Consider the following 22,121-nt stretch of genomic DNA (forward strand, 5'->3'; position numbering starts at 1 on the left):
GCCTGTTAGATCAAACAGAGCAGTTATCAATTTGTCGGTGTCCCCAAGGCTTTAGTGGACCGAGGTGTGAATTTACAAGTAAGTATCATATAGCTTATTGAGAGCGAAAAATGTGCATGTACCGCAAATATTTTTACTTTTACAGTATATTAAACACAGTTCTTACTATGTATTCAGACTACAAGAATTCATTATATAGATTTTGTCCAAGTCTGAATGCCATATAAGAAACATCCTGTAACGAAACGTTGTCAAGCAAAACGCACGTTTTAGCATCATTTCAAATAAAAACTGGAATAGAATCAGGGTCCCATAATAAACTGAACGTCATATTGTACAGAAATTGTATAATGGGGCAGGGATTATGGTGAGTGCGCAGTGATGATAAGCCAGCTGCCATGTCAATTGACCTGAAATTAATTATTTTCTTCATACGTTTCTTTATACGATTTATTATCTAGTCTGTACACCTCGTTAGTACCGAAACCATGAAAATCAAACTATCTTTTACAGAGAGATGAATGAATTGGAATTATATTCAATTGTATTTTCCTTTCTTGTTCTAGACCCTTGCCAGCCCAATCCTTGCTCCAATGGCGGTCAGTGCGTAGCTATTACGTCCCAGGGACTGCAATTCACCTGTTTCTGCCCCAACTCAAGGTTCTATGGTCCAACATGCAATTTCCAAGGTGAGTCGTTAGGACATACTTAATTCATGCAGGGACCTCCTGGTTACGAGAGCACAGCTCCACCACTGAGTTATTGTACCACATCATGGACGCAGGGCCCACTTTCAGACATCCGGTTCCCTGGTATATTTTGATCCTTATCATCATCATTGTTGCTGTTGTTGTCTTTACTATTAAATTTAAACACTCATATCCATGTATTCTTTATGTCAATAGATGGCTGCGCGCCTCAGAACCCCTGTCTCAATGGCGGTATCTGTAGCACTTTAGATGTCTTTGGCTCCTACTCCTGCAACTGCCCACCAGGCTGGACTGGTACAAACTGTAATCAACTAGGTAAGGGTCTCATTTATCAATGATAATCCGAGGGGCCAGTGACACAGAGACGTAACTCCATTATGGCCATTTTGGAGAAAAAGTGGTTCATGTGTCACTGAGCACTTGGGCCTTAGCCATTGACTTCAATGGGGGTGTTGGCTGAAGTTAGGTCTTTGTCTTTCCTGGTGAGCCCACATTGTTCTGAACATTTTGATATCAAATACTCATTTTGGCAAAATATGGAGTTACGTCTTTATGACCCCGTTCTCACTCACTTCGTTGGAGCGCTCTGGAGCGCTCTAACTTAGACCCGCTCCTCAGGAGCGGTTCTTAGGTGAGTGAGAACGCTCAAAGTGGTCCAGGAAGCGGACTTCTGGACCGCTCCAGAAGTCCACCTTCCGAGGTGGTCTTGAGGAGCGGGTCTTATTAAGAGCGCTCCAGAGCGCTCTAACGTGCAATGTGAACGGAAAGCGTACTTTGAACGGAAGTGAGCTAGTGACCTTCGGTGCGAAACATGTAGTACGGTACATAGGGTTTGGATTCCGCGCGCGAAAAAATTGACCCGCCTACCTGAGCTGCCATAGCAACAAGACCACTTTGACTTGTGGAGCGGTTTGAGCCATAAAAACTGCTCGGAGTGTGAACGCTCGCAAACCGTTCCTCAAGACCCGTTCCTCTGGAGCGGTCTGGAGCGGTCTAACTAAGACCACTTTCAAAGTGAGTGAGAACGGGGTCTATGTCACTGAACCCTCGAATTAATAGTAGGCCTAATTGTTTTTTTTTATACCGGTACTGGGTATAGCCACATGAGTATTAGAAATGCTCTTTCTGCAATTATTCATCATTCCGGCATTGCAAGTTACATATTTATTATACATTCATTAGACCTTTTATTTTTGCTTGTCATGATTCTATTTCTTGTGCCCCCCCCCCCCCCCCTCTATCTTTTAAGAAAGACCTAGATCCAGCTGTGGCAATGATATCATCTTTTGACAATGTCTTACCAGTTGATTAAAATTTACAGTGGTCATATACATATCCTTTAATAGTTGCTTTGAACTTTACTTGCTAAATGTAATTTTATCATTAATATCCCCTTAGCCTTTGAGTATTTGGATCGTTTATATCAGGATTGTAAGACTTTAGATGACATCAAGAGAAAACTGAAAACACACCTAACATTAAGTGTTTACAGCTGGGTATGTTTTCTCATGTTTTATTGTGAGCACTTTTAGAGTATGTTTATGCCTCCGTTACGAAGTAGCCGGAGGCATTATGTTTTCGGGTTGTCCGTCCGTCCGTCCGTACGTACGTCCCGTTCTCGTGATCGCGTTATCTCAAGAACCGATTGATAGATTCCTGCCGAATTTAGTTAATGTATGTATCTTGCAGAGCCAATGAATTGATCAAATGTTAGGGTCACGAATTCAAAGGTCACAGGGTTCAATAAGAATGCAAAAATAGCTGGAGATCACATCATTATAGAACCGATGGACAGATTACTATCAAACGGGGGACATGTATGTATCTTGCTGAGCCAATTAACTGATTAGATTTTAGGGTCATGAGGTCAAAGATCATAAAAGGGTCATACATGTATATGAAAAATAGCTTGTATAATCATGATGTGTTGAGAACCTGTTAATGGATTACAGTTAAACTTGAATTTGAAAGATTGCTTCTGTTTTGGTTTGTGAAATTGCTCTATGGCGGAGGCATCAGTTTATACTGCGCGCAGTCGAAGTTCCATCTAGTTTGTTTTTGTTTCAAGTATTAGAACCATTACTTTCAGATGTGAAATAGATAAACAAAAACAAAATAGCATGCTGTATGACCTGATTTTTAATCAAAAATATAATGACCGGGTGAAGCTCTTTTTGATTCTATCAGACAAGACAGGGCTTTAGAAGTAAGTTTTCGTGGGGAATTCGACACCGTTCGGGTGTTTACCCAATAACAGGTGTTGTCAATCATCAGGGTTAGCCTTCAGTTTTTATGATCATTGGACCTTATGTAATGCTTTGCTTTGCCCGAAGACTCTCGAGCTCTCCGAGAGATTAAGGGGTAATTCTTTACTAGCCTACGGGTTTGCTGCGTGCAGATTTATACTCCCATTATTGGTATTTCCACCAAGTCTGGTGTCAGTGAATTATGGCCTTCTGCAGATGGAAACTGACGATTCACTCCCTTTAAATTTAGCAAAACAATTATCAGATCCAAAGAATATTGAGTGAATACATAGAAATTATTTAAAGAATTAAGTACATGTTGAATCTGATAAGGATGACCAATTTTAACACTCTTGAATGCTATATCAAGATAAAGATTGTTTTCCGTCAAGCATATACATATAAATGTCTTTCTGAAGAATCAAGCCAAGAAATAGTTTTGAGATCATAAATGTGTTGCTGTTGTTCGTTTTAAAAATTGTATTTTTTATTGGAAATGAACATACAGGTGATATAGGTAGGATCACTCCAGAAAGGTTGGACATTCATACATATTATGAAGCCAAATCTTGTTTGATTTGAAAACAGTGTTGTTGTTTTTATATTACCAAGTGTGGTATAAAATCTGACTTGGGTTATCAATCCATCATAGCAAAAGTAGCCAAAAACTTAAAGTGTAGAAAATAAAGAAAAAATATGGGGCGTCGGACGTACATCATAGAAAACTGTTTGTCAGACTTTTCAAATTAAACTTTAAAATATTTGTGATTTGTAGGAGCAAAGTCTTCAACTTGTTGATAAGACCTGCACTGTTTTATGTTTCTTTTGTATTCTTTCCAATGTAATTGAATTTAGCGAAAGCCTTTGTTTCAGACTTTGAACAATAGGTGACCATATTTGGCACATTTTCAGACACTGTAGATCGGACCCCAAAATGTTATTTGTGGTAATTTATCTCTGCTGATTTCACAAACTAACAAAACAACCAAACAAACTTCATGGGTGTCTATGACCATTAAAAGTATAACAACAACATTTTTAATGCTAAATATATTACTCATTGCGGATAAAGTATCGAAAATAATATCGATAGTGACATTCGTTTGTCTCGCAATGTATGGTCAACAAGGGATCTAAAGGCCCGGTCACACAGAGGGGACGCATGGGGACGCACGGCCGGCGCATGGAAAATTTGCAATTTTGGCCAGTGCGTTGTCGTGCGCCCAACTTTTGTCGAAGCTATACAGCTAGCTGACACCAAATGCATAGCGCGCTGGACGCATACAGGGCGTATACAGGGCGCACACAGGGCGCACACAGGGCGCTCACAGGGCGCACACAGAGCGCACATGAAAACAACTTCCACGAATGCACAGCGTGTTGCTAGCGCGCTGGACGAATGGTCCACGCATGCACCGCGTTCTACGACGCACGGCCAGCGCATTGGAAATCGGAAAAGAACGTGTGCCTAACTTTTGTCATAATTTTGGAAAAGCTAGCGAGCTGACACAAAATGCACGGCGTGTAGCTAGCGCGCTGTGCGTATATACAGGGCGTGTGCTCCGCGTTTGTCTGGCGCTGGTCTAGCGCGCTCCACGCATGTCTGGCGCTGGTCTAGCGCGCTCCGGCGCATGTCTGGCGTGCCTTTGGCGTGTATATTCATGCGTCGAGCTCGGCGCACGTTTTTGAGCATGCTCAAAAAATCCCGACGCACCATATGGAAACGTTTGCTTATATTTGTCTCATAAAAGAAGTTGATCACAAACTGACTCCCACACGGTGTTGAGTGCTCAGGGGTCACAGGCCATTGGCTTCATCGGACAGGTAGTTCCATAATGTGTATGGGTAAATTAACTAATACAAAATGAGGGGACATATTACATTGTACATTAGGGACACACATTGTTTTTATTGTGCAGAACATACTCTTTTATTGACTTATTGCATGAAACTATAAAAACCAAAATGCATTTTGTATTCTAACAATTGGAGTACAAAGAATTTTAACAGGTGAATGAAATGCATAAACCAACAAACACCTCGGGAGGAAGCATTCATAAATTTGAATACATATAGTTGATAAACGACTCCGATGAAACTATAAAACTAAAATGAAATTTGCGTTCTGGCAATTGGAGTACAAAGAATGATAGCAGGTGAATCAAATGCTTTAACAGCAACACAAACACCTGGGAAGCTAGGAAGCATCCATAAATTTGAATCATTTAGTTGATAAACGACTCCGCATGTGGACGTTTGTTGGAGCAGAAAGCAGTGGATTCTGAACAACACGAACCCATTTAACAGAATGTCGGAACGTACATTAAATTTGGCGCGGTTGAAAAATGCATCTTTCTACCCTGCGATTTGAATGGTACGATCCAGTAAATTAAAACAGTAAAATGGCTCTTATTTTAAAATTACTCATTACATAAAACCCAAAACTTCAGTGATATCAGAAAAATATGTTAATTCTTACTAATAGTTAAAAAAAGATGTATAAACATTGTGAAAGTGTCGCATTTTACGATAAAAGACGCCGATTTAGCGAAGATGACGTCATTAGTGCGCTTGCATCAGGGAATTCAAGGTCAAAAGGTCAATTCAGACACTGATAAGTTATTGGTCGAGCCTTTTTGTTTCCTGTATTCCGACAAAATTATACAATCAATCAAAACAAATTTAATACCAAAAGAAAGCTAACGATTAGTATTTTCATTAACCGCTTGCCCCTAAGTCGCTTGAACACAGTGAAACGAGTGAGAGCTTGCGAGAGTGGCCAAAGTGTGATTGAAACTCGCTATTTGCTCTTCTTCAACGCAAAAAGAGACGACATTTTGCTGGATAAATGTATTTTTTCCGACGAAAGTACAGACAATTTGCAAATGGTCTTTCGATATTATACTTTATGAAATGTTACCCGAGTGACTTCCGGGCGCCCCAATGCTGGAAAGAAACGCACATTTTAGAAAACTTTACTTTACCATGGAAAAATGCTTATTTGTTCTATGCACGCAAGTCAGATTGAGCGGATGATACAACGTTTCCATATGCAGCGAATGACGACGCATGCATAGCGCTGGTCCAGCGTTGGTCCAGCGCGCTCGACGAACGAGTAACGAATGATGACGCACGCCTAGCGAACGACAACGCACTGGCCCAAATTGCAAATTTCCAATGCGCTGGCCGTGCGTTCCCCATGCGTCCTCCCTGTGTGACCGGGCCTTAAGAGATCACGACGTTTCGTGTGCCACTGCAACACTTCGTTAGGTGATAACATATATTGTTGTTTTGTTGTCGTTTGGTATTATCGGCGTTTCATTCTTTTTTAGAATATTTACGCCTTTCACTTTTTTTTTATTTTAAACTATTTGTAAATTCGTACTCTTTTAAAATCATAGATTTTTTTAAATATTAAAATATCAGATCCACTGGTCCGTGAAAACCCCTCACCGCAATCTTCTCGGCTATCATTGGCCTAGGCAACTCTGGTGCTGGTGAGAGGATTCTGGGGTAGATCTTCAGAGTCTCTTGATTGGGGTTTACCGTCCTCAACCCGTCTTTACTCCTTCTTTCCTTTTCTCTTCTAGTATTTTTCCTTTTTTTGTTAAACCTTATTTTTCTATCAAAGTAGGTATCAACATCTTAGAGAATTTTGTTGTCGTGCGATGTGTGCAACAACAACAACAACAACAACAAATCTACTAGCATTAATTAACTAATAACCCTTAATTCATAGATCCCTTTTTCTTTCTAACGGGCCACTTCGGGCTGCTTCCGGTATATATATATTTTTGCAAGAAAGCATATCAGAATTTTATTTCCAAGTTTTACAATCAATTGGAATCAGCAGGCTTTAATATATACTCTAAATTATATTTCGCTCCTTTCAGTACCTTGTCACGACTGCGAACTTCCGAGAAACATCACTCAAATTCTCGAAAGCATTTCAGAGGTAAAATTCAACCGTTCTTTTGTTTAAATGTTTTATTTGTAATAAATTTTAAAATCCATAAAACACTAATTATATTGAATCTTCGGTGAAGCTCAGGCTTTATTTGGTTATTTTTATTCGTTGAATAGAGATAACAATATTACAAAGGCCCTTTGAATTTAATCACATAAAATTTCCAACAAACTAATTGCTCAAAGCGCTGGAAAACAAAGTTCTCCCCTTGGTTCATCTAGGAGATATTCGATTATTGACAATATAAATATGTATATACAGTGCATCCCAGAAAAAACGAAGCCGAGAATATTCGATGTTTTATCATAACTTAATCAAATTAATACAATAGAAGAAAGAATTCATGGGTGGCTGATTGTCAACGAAACAGAGTTAAGTCTGTTGTCAATCGCTGCTTGTTGCTACGGTAGGCAGCCAGTGAAAACGAATTCGTTTAATCAAATCATGGAAATGCAAGCATTACTTTAAACAAACAGAACTTTGTTATTCCTTGCTCATTTTTCCTGATTGAGGTGTCATATGGAAGGGCAAAACGGAACTTTCTAGAAATATGATTTTCTCTTCGTAATTCAGATACCGTCTGCCAAATGACTTTTTGGTTCCCTTTCTTCAAATCGATTTTATCACTCATGCGTGAAATATGCATCATATGAGTTCATCAAATGAAGAAGGGGGATCTAAGTTTTACAAATATGTGTCATTTATTATTTATAATTGTGATTAATTTATGATAAACATCGATAATTCTCGGTTTCGTTTTTTCTGGGACGCACTGTACAAGTTATTAAGCAAATCAATGGTATGGTATAATCTGGAGATCATACGGAAGTGATTCTAAGTTCAAAGACAGTTTAAAGCAAAATCAATTCTTAGGTTTTATTTACCTTATCTTAATTTCTGAGTAATGGTATTTCGGAATTATCAGCCTTCTAAAATACAAACCTTCGAAAAACAAGAAATACAAGTTTTCTCCATAATCATTATCACAATTTCATCCTTCCAGAGAAATTTGACGAATGACGTGGCTCTGGATGTTTCAGAAAACATCGCAAGGCTCGTGACTGAGAACATATCGGCAGCCGATGTTATACTCGTGTCCAATATTTCATCCAGGATTGCCGATCTTAACTATACCGATACGGATGTTAGTTCATATCCATAATGCATTGAACACAATTCAAAAACTTTATAAAACAACTACTTACTGCAATTCGGATCGCCTTGTTAGCACCTATCGAAATTTGCGAACATTGCAATGGAAATTATGTGTCTGACCAACTTTTAGGCAATTATGGTCTTCACTTGGGCAGTCTTTGCGTAATTTGTAGTAAAGGGGGACATAGGCGCCGGAAGTGGGGGGGGGGGGCAAAACGCATTTTTGCCCCTCAAAACGCCCCCTCCCCTCCAAAAAAAAAGAAGAAGAAAAGCAGTAAAGGAGTAAAGATGGTTTGTGTTTTTAACCCAAAAGAACATAACAATAATGAAAACCTGAATTAAATCACATATAAAATTCCATTCAAAGAAAAGGAAAGTTAAAAGGAATAAAATTTCCTAAACATTCCGCATGCCACCTATATTTATCAATGGAGGTTTTTTAATTATAGCGATACGAGCATATCGTGGAAATATTGTGAGAGGATAGAAAAGCGTGTGTGTTTTTTGTTACAGGGGTGAGAAGACATGAGCCCCTGAACGCTGGCGTACTGATGGGAGGGGGGGGGGGGGGGGAGTTATTTCTTATTCGATACCAGTGATTTACAAATGTTGCTGAAATGACATGATTTTCCGGTATTTATTCTCATTTTCTTTGGTAAGTCCTACCTTTTTATGCGTTTGTTGGAAAATAAGAAATTCCCAAATTAACAGTCGGGCGAAAATATGCTTATTTAATAGCCTTCATGTCAGGGCCTTAAGAACGGCTGGGCTCGGGGGCTCAACCCCCCCCCCCCCTCACTTTTTGAAAAAGTATGTTACATAGAAAAAGAAAGATAGTGAGAGAGAAAAATAAGTGACCTTCCAATGTCACAAATGAGGTATCAAAATATGCTCATCTGATCGTAATTAAATGCCTAAAACCCCTGAGCTTCCGGGGAATCTGCCCCCTTGACCCCACCAAGGGCCCTAAGGCGGGCCCCTGGATGCTCATCTGACCGTAATTAAATATCTAAAAGCCCTGAGCTTCCGGGGCTCTGCCACCAGGACTCCTCGCCAATTAGTGACCTGCCAGTGTCACAAATAAGGTATCTAAAGACCCTAATTTAATGCTAAAAAAAACCGGAGCTTCCGGGGCCTCAGCCCCTTGACCCCCTGCCGGGGCTCAGTCCCTGGACCACACGTCAATTTACGCTCTACCTGATCGTTAATACTCCACTTTGAAAAACGTTTGGCGCGGCCTGTATGTATCATGTAGGCCTATATGGTGGTGATACAGATTTTTCTTCTGCCCCCCTCCAAACGTGTTTTGCTCATTACGCCACTGCCCCTAGGAGGTGAGCCCCCTGGAATGTTTGCTCCCTCCCCCCCCCCCCCCCATCCCAAAGTACTTCCGGCCTGAAGGGGGATGTTGATTGGGCCAACAAATATCAGAGTTGGGCTCTAAATTGCCTTAAAATTGGTCAGACCCTTTTATCTCATGTCGGGCAATTTTTTTACCCTACTTTTCATGCAGTTTGGAAGAAATTTACTGCATGAATTCAGAACACAGGGTAGCTTTGCTAAAGCAAAATTAATGCATGTGGTAGTTCTATGTAGGTGCTTTGAACGTGCCTTGTGATTGGTATATACTTGATATTCAAATATCACACGTTTCGGATTGGTGAAATGATGGTCACATTGAATTGAATTGAATTGATTGTTGAATTGAATCGGTTTATTAGAAAACAACCTCACGACATGCAGCTCAAGGCTGATATTATCTTTTTTTTTACAAAGTAATCAAATATTTCCATTATAACACAAACATGAAAGTACAAAAGCAATATAACAAATAACGATAACGGTGGCAACACCACACAGCAATATTATAAAATTTAGAAACATATCTATGTTTGCTTGCATACCATATTAAGATCTTGGATTATGTGGCAACGATTGCAAGCAACATTGCTGATGTTGGCATGGAGAAGCTTCGGGAGGCCGAGGAAGAAGAGGACGCTGTGAGTCAATTCGTGCTGTCCTTCGAGCGACAGCTGAGCAACGTTCAATTAGATGATGGAGAATCTATTAGCATCACAAGGCCTAACGTGGCAGTACAGGTGACCAACAATGATGAGAGCACAAATTAGTTTTCAAAAGAGTAGATTAAATTGCCACTTTTTTCCCCCAAACATATATGATTACCGTACAGACAAACCTTAAGAAGAATACCGTCTGGCTGGAAGCGAAATATTTTGAAGCGAATCTCCCCCTCCCCCCCCCCCCCCCCAAAAAAAGGTACACATTCTGAATAAAGAAGATAATTAATGCGTAATGCATATTCTATTTTGTCCTCACAATTTGAGACTTTAACATTGTAACATTGAATATCGAAGGGTTGAACTAATGTTCTGTTTATAAAGAGGTACGTTACAATGCTGTTAAACATTTTAGCGGCAATGTTTGCACGTTCTCGGTACTCCTTTTATATCTTTTTTTTTAGGAGGTCTTTGTCCTTAGCCCCCCCCCCCCCCCAAGGCCCTCTATTTTCCCCCCCCCCCCCCCCCCCCCTCTCTCTCTCTCTCTCTCCCTCTCTCTCTCTCTCTTCAGATGTCTCTCTCTACCTTTCATTTATCCTGACCTCATTTTGCTCATCCAAAACAGATCCGGAGTGTAGCACCTGATGACTTCAGCCAAGGTCTGGTCATAGCGCGAGATCTCCCCACTTCAAGTACTCAAGAACTGACCGCATCTCACTTCAGCCTGCACAACGCAACGGATTTCAATAGACGGGACCAAAGAAATAATACCGCAGCTCAAGTAAGCATCCCGAAAGAGATCTTCTCCACTCCTTCATCATCGTCTCAAACTTCAACCACCGAATTCGATATGCCCAACAACGAGAGCCACTACCAGAAGCTGGTGTTCAACGTCTACTCCTCGCCATCCCTTCATATATCCAGGTCATTACGTAATATCAGCGAGAGTCATGAAGGTTTCAACCGATCGGCCAATACGCTTGTTCTGTCTCTCAAGATTGGAAGGAGAAAGGTGGAGATGGTAGACGAGTTGATAAACTTCACCTTCACACCACTCGAGGTAAAAACAGAGGTTTTATTTTTCTAAATGTAAGGTCACTGATTTTGTTTCGAGAAAGAGCATCCATCTTGCGAAACATTGTGTGTGTGTGTGTGTGTGTGTGTGTGCATGCTAAAACAGAAAGCGTTTCGTATCAAGTTCTCAACCCTGGCCTTTTCTTCTCGTGGTATACTTTAGTCTTTCAAAAGTCGGTCTCTTTTTAAACTTTTGAAATAACGACGACAGGCTCGAAAAGGCAGGGAGATTACACCGTTTTCGAAAGGGAGAGATTCCTATTTCCGAACGCACTTATACAGAAATATATTGTCTCTCGAGTGGTGATCATAATCTTTCTTTGAAGAAAAAAAATTGCTGTTGTTGTTGTTGTTATTAGATGAGATGTTGAACCACTGAGCCACTCAATATCCCGACATGTTGTCAGGATATCGTTCGCTGTTATATCTTGAGAAACGATGAGAATCTAAACCACAGCCTATTTTAACTCATATCCTGCCATAAGGCCGCATGCACGCTGCCGTTATAGTGCTTTGTACACGCGAGCGCGTTATCGATTGGGTGCTTTATTCACGCGAGCGACTCATCGCTTCGGTGCTTTATGCATGATTGCTCGCATACGTATTAGCAGTTATTTTTTTGCTCATTGTACTGTGCATAGTGTTTCGCTTATCTCAAAATTAACTTGGCACAGGGGGATTTGTGGCTTGGCACATCGGGTATTAGCCCTGTGGCATTAGGCTGTATTCATTATGGCAGGATAAGAGTTAATAAAAATAGTTTTTCCTTTCTTTCATATTTATTATTTTTGTAAATCCCTGAACTTAGCCTGGTCGCAATCCAGTATGTACTTTCTGGGATGAAGACCTAACAGACTGGTCCTCAGATGGATGCAGGCTGCTTTCACATAGTCTACCGAGTCGCTATAACGCAGACGAGTCGTCCAATGCAACTGGTTATGGTAGAGTCGTGTGCGGATGCAACCATCTCACTAGCTTTGCGGTGTTAATGGTAAGATTGTTTTAATAATAATGTAATAATATTAAGTAGATCTATTGATAAAGCGCAGCTACTATATAATTTAGTGTACTCTACTGCGCTGTGATGAAGAAAAAAAACTCATCACAGTGCTACTTTACAGACAAACAGTAAAAAAATTTAAATTATTTTAAAAATATTTTAAAGCTCCTGAAAACAACTGCGTCTTCAACATAACTGTGCAGACAGCAAGAGATGGGGCTTTTTTATGTTTAGTGGTAGACTATTCCAAAGCTTTGGAGGGCGCATTTGAAAGCACAATCTCCAAGATTTACTTTTGTTTTTGTGTGAGGTAGCTTAAGAAGCAGCCTGTCCTGTTCACTGTTCGCAAGTTACGTGCATATGGATGTGATTTAAAAGACAAATAATTTAGGTTTGACCATTCAATGCGTTGTAAAGTGACAAGCAAAAGTTTAGTTTTATAGCTAAACGAGCAAAGACATGTAACCTGTTGATGTAACCATGTTTAAGTTTTTTTTAATCTGTGACAGCAGTTAATTTGTTTCGAAATTATTGAGTTCTCTTGTTCAAGAAGGACAAACGATAAATTAAATTTAAAAATAAATTCAGACCTACTATATTGTGTACCGGAACATATTCACATACAAGCTATGCTTTTTATTTAGGCTCCTCACATTTTACATTGTTCTACCATGCCTGTTATATCTACATATTTCGAAATTTCATACTTATTTTCCGTACATTATATTTGATTTGAAATCTTAATTATTTTATTTTTGTGTGAAATCTACTCTTATAATAATATACGCCTGTATAAAAAAAAAATTATGAAAAGAATATTAATTGTTTTTCTATGTAAAATGTGGAATTAATGAAACTTAATAAAAAGTCTAGAAGTTACCAATATACTGCTTTATAATAATACCTTTTATCAAGACAATATTGGAAGGTTTTTCCACATCGAATATCTAAAAACCCAACAAAATAATGGTAGTCTTTTCTTAATAGATAAATATATTGTAAAAAATTTGTCCAGTTGTCTACGATAAAAATATTAATTATTTGTCTTAAAAACGTACATTTTTGGTGGTAAATGTGGTAGAACCATCATTACTGATCTACGAAATAACATCATTATCCCATAATTTTCCCCTACATCTATATTATGATAACAATTTATCACATGCTCATATTAACTTATTTGTTGACATTAATTCATAATTTTCACGACTTTTGCAGATACTCATGTCAACAACTTAAGGTCGTCTGAAACTCTGAATGGATAAAAGCAAAATAATAATTTTAACTTTCGGCTCATTTTGTTTTACAGGACATATATCATGAGGAGCATGCATTGGAACACGTGTATAGAAACTTAAGTTACATTGGATGTGGCATCTCCATTGTCAGCTTAATCATTACGGTGGGAGCCTATCTATCAAACAGGTAAAATGAACCTACACACCATGGTACACACACGCACGCACATGCACCCAAACACCCGCACGCACCTCAAGACCACACACCCACACCCTTCCCTCAAACCGGCACATCGGCCAACTTGAAATAAACATGGTTGTGGAAAGAGCCGTGAAGTGGAAATCGTTTTGATTTGTTATCGCTTTTGATGACAGTCCAACAAGTCCACTAACAATTATATAAAGAGAACACATAATTTAATGTTGATAATCGTCCGTCACGGCAATACACAAAGAATAATTAAAACAATTGGATCTATTTCATTTGTTTTAATTATTATTTATATATATGTTTGTATATAAATATACGTTTACGCACACACCCACATTTTACTTCACACATTCCTTAGACGTTATGTTGCCGACAGGGGCGTAAATCCCGGGGGATGGGGGGGGGCTGCATCCCCCCCTGGCTTGAAGTAGGGGGGGTGGCCGGTACAATCATCCCCCCTGATATTGCAAAAAAAAGAGAGAAAAAAAGGAAGAAGAAGAAGAAGAAAATGTGATTGTTTCAATTTTAGCATAATACATGAGAAATGAGTTATTTTTTAAATGTAAGTATAACTGTATAGCCTACACGGATAAAGTATGTCATGATCATTAAGAGTAGTTGCGCGACGTGCGCGAACAAGCACTTCATAAACTTTAGAATAATTTTTCGTTATTTTGCAAGGTATTATTATAGCCCAGACGTAAAGTGCGCCAGCGCGCGAGCGCTTAAAAAGTGCAATCATGTACAGTAGATGCCCGGCTCCCCCCACTTAGTATTATTTAGGGTACGCGTACGCTCGATCCCGCCCTTTAAAAGCACCCCCCCCCCCCACCCTATCTCAGGACTGCCAACATTTCTGAATCCCCCTTTCGCCGGCTTTTCGCTGGCTTTTCCTACCTTGAGACCCCCCCCCCCCCCCCCTCCCCATTTCAGATGAGCTCTAGTCGATCGAGGGGGACTGGGGGCAATGCTTTTACTTTTCAAAATGAAATAATCCTGGATGAGCTTTCAAAGCTAGCAGGAATTTCAGGAATTTGATCCCGGGATTTGATCAATTTTTCTATGATATTCAAGATATTTTATAACCTCCTTTTTACATTTCTCAGGAGTCCAAAGAGAGAGAGAAAAAACCCCACCCCCTTTTTAAAGAAATTAAGAGTCGAGAATGGTACAACGAATCGTCTTCTTTCTCTAATGATTTAATGAAACGTAAAAGCTTCCGCGCTTCGCGCGGAAGGGGGGGGGAGGGGGGAGGGAAAAACTGAATTCAGATGAGGATTAAAAGTCAAGAATGGTACAACGAATAGTCTTCTTTCTATAATGATTTAATGAAACGTAAAAGCTTCCGCGCTTCGCGCGGGAGGGAGGGGGAGGGGGGAGGGAAAAACTGAATTCAGATGAGGATTAAAAGTCAAGAATGGTACAACGAATCGTCTTCTTTCTCTAATGATTTAATGAAACGTAATAGCTTCGCGCGGGAGGGAGGGGGGGGGAAGGAAAAAACTGAATTCAGATGAGGATTAAAAGTCGAGAACGGTACAACGAATCGTCTTCTTTCTCTAATGATTTAATGAAACGTAAAATCTTCCGCGCTTCGCGAGGGAGGGGGGGGGGGACTGAATTCAGACGAGGATTAAGTCGAGAACGGTACAACGAATCGTCTTCTTTCTCTAATGATTTCATGAAACGTAAAAGCTTAGGCGCTTCGCGCGGGAGGGGAGGCGGGAACTGAATTCAGACGAGGATTAGGAGTCGAGAACGGAACAACGAATCGTCTTCTTTCTGGGGGGGGACTGAATTCAGACGAGGATTAAAAGTCGAGAACGGTACAACGAATCGTCTTCTTTCTCCAATGATTTTATGAAACGTAAAAGCTTCCGCGCTTCGCGCGGGAGGGAAGGGGGGAACTGAATTCAGACGAGGATTATTTTCGAGAATGGTACAACGAATCGTCTTCTTTCTCTAATATTGTTTGTTGTTTGTTCGTTTGTGTGTGCGTGTGTGTGAGTGTGCGTTTGTGTGGTGTGTGTGTGTGTGTGTTGTGTGTTTGTGCGTGCGCGATCGCGCGCGCTTGCGTAAATTAGTGTGGGCGTGTGCTCGTGCTAGTATGTGATGGCTATCGCCGATCATCCCCCCCCCCCACTCATCGGTACGGATTTACGCCCCTGGTTGCCGAGTAACTATTGCTATTGCAAAAGACATGATCATGAGGATAGAACATTAATTTCTCACCAAAATATCTCTTTCATGAGAGACCGTCTTCATTATCCTATGTCCCATTGGCATTACCCCTTCCACATGCCTCATACAGATCCGCCACTGACCTAAGCTGTAATAATTGTTACTGGTTGAAACACTCTTTTTATTTATTTATCTGTCAAACCACCTAATCACAGAGTTTTGAGGAAGCAACAAAGATTCAAGATTCTCATACTCCTCTGCCTCACTCTCCTCTTACTCTACATCTCCTTCGTCATCATGCTCGTCCTCGACTCGACGCTAGACAATCGTGAGGTCGCTCCGATCCCATGCGCCATTTTGACGGCCGTCATCCATTACTCCCTGCTGTCCTCGATGGCCTGGATGGGTGTCGAAGGATTCAATGCCTACTTGCACATCATCAAGATCTTTGATACGTATATTCCAAGATTTATGCAGAAAGCGACACTTGCTGCTTGTGGTAATTATCATACAGTGGGGAATCGAATATTAATCTACGAGAATTAGTTTTGGCTTACTGTTGCAGCTGAAGAATACGACATAATGGACCAGCAGGCGCGTACACAGGGGGGTGTTTGGGGGGTTAAACCCCCCCCTTTGGTAATTTTTTGTGTGTAAACCCCCCCTAAATTTCTCTAAAACCCCCCCCCCCCCCCCCCTTTTGGATTTTTTTTTTTTTTTTTTTTTTTTTTTAATTAAAAAAAAAAAAAAAAAAAAAAAATTCCCATGGTTGACCTAAAAAAGCTGACCTTACCCCCCCCCCCCAACGGAGCAAAATGTCAAATTTTCAAATTTCGAGACCAAAAAAAAAAAAAAAGGTGACCTCTTACCCCCCCCCCCCCCCCCCCCCCCCCCCCCCCCCCCCCCCCCCCCCCCCCCCCCCCCCCCCCCCCCCCCCCCCCCCCCCCCCGCTTATTCAGCGGCTGGCTGAGTCGTTGCGAAATTTTCGGCCCGATTTATAAATGTTAAAACACCCCCCTTGAAAAAATCCTGCGTACGCGCCTGTGGACCAGTATACATGTATACCCAGGGAAGCCTTATTGACTTCCATGCTATTCTTCCTGAGGGTACTGCAATTATTATTAATCATAGGATTCGAACACTAAACCCTAGGAATGAGAGCAAGTGAATTAACCACTAAACCACGATTCCTCCACAGTGTTTTATGGTTAGGGATCGGACAAGGGTCAAGATCAGAGTCAATATCAGGGGGTGTTTCACAAAGATTTTAAGTTGAACTTATCTCTAAGTTGGTTACCAATTATGGAAAGCTCTTAGCATTTTCGAAAATGCTGTGTACAACTTATTTTAAAAGGCATAAAGTGTTGATTCAAATCATTCCTAATTTCTATTATCAAGGAGATTTCATGTTCTTGATGTGGAATTTATGAAAAGTCTAAAATACTTGTAGTTTTGCTTTTGAATAATTTTAAGGCTACAAATGGCTCTCCATAATGTTTAAGTCCAACTTAAGTTAAGTTAAGTTCGACTTCGGATCTTTGTGAAACACCCCCCTGGATTATGGTTAGAAGTCGAGTTCGGGTCAGAGTAAGGGTTGAGGTCATCGTGGGGCACGGTCTTCTGCAGGTGCTCCTTAGTCCTGTTAGTGTTCTTTTGTTATCATTTGTTGTTGCTTTCTTGCCATCATTATGATTTTTTACACTGTCTCTTACCATTGCTATACAAAACTTATTTTCCATAACAAAATCTAGACAAAACTATTGACGACTCTAATTCAAGATATCAATTGTTGGCAAGATGTTAATGGTCTCTGGCTCATTTCAGCTATTTGCTCCTGATTGTTAATATGATATATTTTTACTGCATTAATCAGTCTTAATTATTTTCATTATATTCCTACAGGTATCCCTGCATTGATCGTCACCGTGACTGGGGCGGTTGCAAGAAAAAAGTACGCCCATCACGATCGGTGAGTACTCCTAATATATATCGTTCAAACAAAATATTGTATTTCATTGCTTGGATGATGTTTTTATACCTCAGGCACAACATCAAACCAGAGACAGTGTCAAACCAAATCCACACTCATTTCAAGTTGATAAATTCTTTTATCAAGTTTTGATCAGGGGTTAGTCTCGTGACGGTCCCGTTTGTGTGCCTGGGATAGTATTTCGAGAAGGCTTACTTCGAATCATCGGGTCATCACGTCTGGTCGGGTGGTCGCGTCACCCGACCTTTTGTGAAAGAATGCTTTTTGATTCACGAAATGTCGGGGGAAATGTTTGCGAAATAAACCCCTCTCATCTACAAATGATCTGGTCTAATTTACCCCACACTTTGTGAAACCCCCTAAGGCAAGTCTACGAAAGGTCGCGTCATCTTCAGCTTTCGTTTTGCGAAAGATCGTGTAACGCGACGAAGACCCGATGATTCGAATTGAGCCTTCTCGAAATAATATCTCAGGCACACAGACTGTTACAAAGCAGTGATGTGCGGGCTCTAAAAGCCTGCTTAAAGGTTTAAATTTTCATAAGAAAGTAAAATTTGCGAGAAATTTCAGTTTGAACATTTGTCAATGTCACCTCATCTTGTACTAGAAAATGGGCACTAGGCATTTTCCTCAGTGGATACTTTTTAATAAATCGGATCAGATGTGCTTAGACGTTGCCAGGAACCAGAATGTTTTTTGTTTGGTGGAAACTGTTAAGCGTTTGCATTGGGAACCTGCATGTGTGTGTGTATTGGGTTTTTACAGACGCTTATCAATCAGATATGAATATTTACGTCTGGGGACCGAGCTTTAAACGTCACCATCTGAAAGACGTGACTCAGCTTCGAACCTGTGTCCTCGACTGAATCAGTTTGTAACTTCCATTGTTAGCTGTATTACAGGCGCACGCCACAACTGCTCCGTATTCACTAAAACTTATACCAAACGCTAGGTCGGTCTAAAATAAATTGTAAAACAGAAGTTAGACCGAGTGAGCCATTTGCTTAACATGACTTTAGTCCTCAAGTTGGGCTCAACGAAATCAGTAGAATATTATATAACATTAAAGTGCAGTTGGCCAACGGTTGTGGATCACTCTATTTCGACTTTTACAACGTACTAGGTGCTTCCTCAAGTTCTGGTCTCAGATTGGCGGACTCCTCATCCCAATCGGGATCATGCTCCTCGTCAACATCGTCATCTTCTCCATGGTCATCGTCCGGTTGGTCCGATCAGCTAATCCTGAAGGTCTAGTGAGGGAAGACAAGAGAGATGAACGTCGGGAAACCATCAACCGAGTCCAGATCGCCATCTCTAACCTTGTTATTCTGGGCTTGACTTGGACAGCTGGTTTTCTGCTCTTCATCGACAAAATAAGCCAGGTATTCCCTTTATTTTACAGAGGCGATTTCGTTTTTGTAAAGACGAATGGTGATTGTTTTTGCATACTCATTTGTAGTATGTCAGTTTTTAAGAATATCATACTAGAAAATCCAAAGAAAAGTATTGCTCCTTAAATGCACTTATATTCGAAATATCACTAAAAATACAGGACCAAACATTCCACCTACACGCGTGTGTAATCCGAAACCTCTCAACATTCACCAATTCTCCTTTGCTTCATAATAAACATTTTCCACTCGCCTTTAGACAGTTCCTGTCACGATGTAATGATACGACCAGTACTCAAATTTATCTGGAAACGCGACAAATGAGGTTCTCCTGCGGTCTAGTCTAGGCTAAGTTTTTCCCTGTTAAGTAAGACTTGAGTCTTTGCGTCGATTATGACCAAACCAGTGGAATTCTTCTTGGGTATTTCTGTCTCATGGCAAACGTCACTTTCAATAATGTCATGGCCTTCTGTGGAAACTATTTTGGTATTGTTCTACTTAATCTCCATATGAAGTTTCTATAGTTAGATCATCTTATTTTTTAAATTTCTTGTTAAGGTTGCAGAGGGGCTCTTTATCGCTTTGAACGCGCTTCAGGGCTTCTTCATATTCCTTCTCTACTTTGTCCGCATGCCATTCTTCCGCAAACAATTGTGCAAGACCTGCCGAAGTGGCAAGCACGGACGAGAGGTCGCCTCGAGTCAACTTCACATTAGTGAAACTGCATCATCATCCTCATCCTCAACAACGAAATCAACAACCGAGCTGACATCCAAGCCGACATCGGGGCCGACATCGAGGGGAAACGTTGATGCAGTGGATGGTGGCGAAGGAGGAAGGTCGAGGAAAGATACATCAGGGAATGGAGCAGCCCTACCGCCGGCTTTCATCGAAATGAATAATGTCGGTATATAGCATACATTTGAAAAGGTTACAAGGACCCCAAAAGTTTGACTATTACTGACAAATCGGGCACTATATAGCTATCTCTAGTGCTCACATCCACCACGCAAAGTGCTCAAAGCGCTTAAGACTGTAATTAATCGGCAAATGTAGATAAATATTTTGCGAAAGGACATAAGTTCCGTTCCGAGGCTCGAACCCACGACCTTCGCATCTTCGGTCAAGTGCTTAATCCACTCGACTAGGATACCTCTACAAATTATTCAAATCTGATTTCAACAAACTGACAAAAGTCTCATTTTATGTTTTTTACATTTTTAAGGGGGAATCGTTAGAAGGTACCTGCACTATACGATATTAGAGAACAGTAGATACTTATCTTTATTATGTTGAATAAATCTAGTCATCTGATTGTTCGAAATTGGAGTCGTGATATTAGCCATGCCCGCAAAGAAACGAACTATGCCCGTCGCCCCTGGTATTATAGGCATAGTTAATGACAAAGATGCCCGTTGCCCCGGGTCATGGGCATAGTTAAATTTTGCTGAGATCCCCATTGGTTTACGTGTAAAACGTTTCTTTGTGCGAGCACGGATACCATACAGTGTGTGTGCGATTCGCGAATGATAGTAAAATTCAGGCAACTTTCCAGCGAAGATTAACAGACAGTGTTTCAGAGTATCTGTGATGTTTTAACTAATCTTTACTCTATAAAAGGATAATAAGGCAAGAATTCTTTGTAGACTATTTTGTGAATTCGGTATATAAAAGATATATAGACTGCTTTAATATTCGAGGCATGGCTGTTTCTATACTGGCTCTCGGGGACCTTACATCCTGCTATGAACCCTCACCGCGCCTTGACGCGCCTCGGGGTCATAGCAGGATGTAACGTCCCCTTGAGCCTTTGTAAACAGTTATGTCTCTCATAGCAGTCGATATATCTATACTAGTGGACAATGTTCTCGCTTCCTCTTGATCAGATTTCATGACTGATGTCTTGTCTCGTATGTTTGTGAAATTTACGAAAATTTATTGCAGTTAGAGGTTTCTTACGGTTTAAATAAATCCGCTTTTCCTCCTTATATCGACCTAATTATTTATATTTTTCACCCTCTTTGTAGTTACATGTCGAAAGAAGGATAACAATGCATCAAAATTCGCACACACGCGTGCATTCAATATAATACCCTTTTTCAGTTAAACAGCGCCAACTAGTGTCTCGGTAATAGTAGTAGTAGACTTTATTGGATAACTTGTTTAGCACAGGGCTAATCTGCCACAAGGTCCAGATTAATTCATTACTTTTAGTTTTAAATCATATTCCACTACGCATATTAACAAAGCATATTTTTGATAAAATTATACTAATTTATATGGAAGTAATTGATCCTGAATTATAGTATTTATATTTTTTACCCCTTTGTAGTTAAAAAAAAAACAAACAATATGTATTGAATGAAGGTTATTAAATCCAATTCAAAAAGTTTCAAATGTGTACATTGCAATAAATGATTATGAAATGTTCACAAAACGCTGCCAGTTTTGAGACTTTAATGATTAATGATTAGAAATTGACTTTAAAATGTTGTGATTTTTGCTCTTTGTGCTCATGTATGATGCGTATTCACATAAACGGTTCATCTGGTTGGTGATGTAACTTGACAATTAGTTCTTTTTTTCACAATCAGTGGAAAGGTAATCTGTTTTGGTTTTAAAGCTTTCACCTCAAGATAAAAGTTCAAGTTCAATTTGTATTTCCACTTTGAAGAAGGAAAAAAGAAATTATATACAATAAATAAATTACAAACTATATTTTACAAAGTATACAAAATTTATTATACGAGAGTACATGTTATAGGCTTTGCTTTGGTATCACACACTTTGTATTATGTAGATAATGTGTTTTTTGCTGTCTATTTCTATTGAAGTAAAAGATTTGATTGCAACATCCAGTAATGAATTGTGCAGTTGAAGTAATTGATATCAAATCAAATATTGATGTACAATTTCGTTAATCTGGAATGCTTCATCTAA

The 22,121-nt window shown here is 40.0% G+C and overlaps 1 protein-coding gene across 1 annotated transcript; it reads left to right on the top strand.

Annotated features, from left to right (window-relative positions):
- The first annotated feature begins 895 nt into the window (after positions 1-895).
- Positions 896-22,121, top strand: LOC115921574 (adhesion G-protein coupled receptor G6-like). Its single transcript, XM_030979144.1, has 11 exons — positions 896-1,025; positions 6,850-6,911; positions 7,927-8,067; positions 9,992-10,177; positions 10,722-11,156; positions 11,979-12,161; positions 13,480-13,595; positions 16,016-16,299; positions 17,703-17,769; positions 18,914-19,172; positions 19,740-22,121. Exons 1-11 carry the CDS (start codon positions 896-898, stop codon positions 20,094-20,096), a joined length of 2,220 nt encoding a protein of 739 aa, XP_030835004.1. The 3' UTR covers positions 20,097-22,121.

This window comes from Strongylocentrotus purpuratus, unplaced genomic scaffold (genome assembly GCF_000002235.5).
Source record: "Strongylocentrotus purpuratus isolate Spur 01 unplaced genomic scaffold, Spur_5.0 spur5_scaffold_10, whole genome shotgun sequence".
Lineage (NCBI taxonomy): Eukaryota > Metazoa > Echinodermata > Echinoidea > Camarodonta > Strongylocentrotidae > Strongylocentrotus > Strongylocentrotus purpuratus.

Coding starts and splice junctions, on each gene's coding strand:
- LOC115921574 (XM_030979144.1), top strand. CDS start 896: ATGTCAATAGATGGCTGCGCGCCTCAGAACCCCTGTCTCAATGGCGGT. Junction 6,912..7,926: donor TTCTCGAAAGCATTTCAGAG/GTAAAATTCAAC, acceptor TCATCCTTCCAG/AGAAATTTGACGAATGACGT. Junction 12,162..13,479: donor CTAGCTTTGCGGTGTTAATG/GTAAGATTGTTT, acceptor TTTGTTTTACAG/GACATATATCATGAGGAGCA.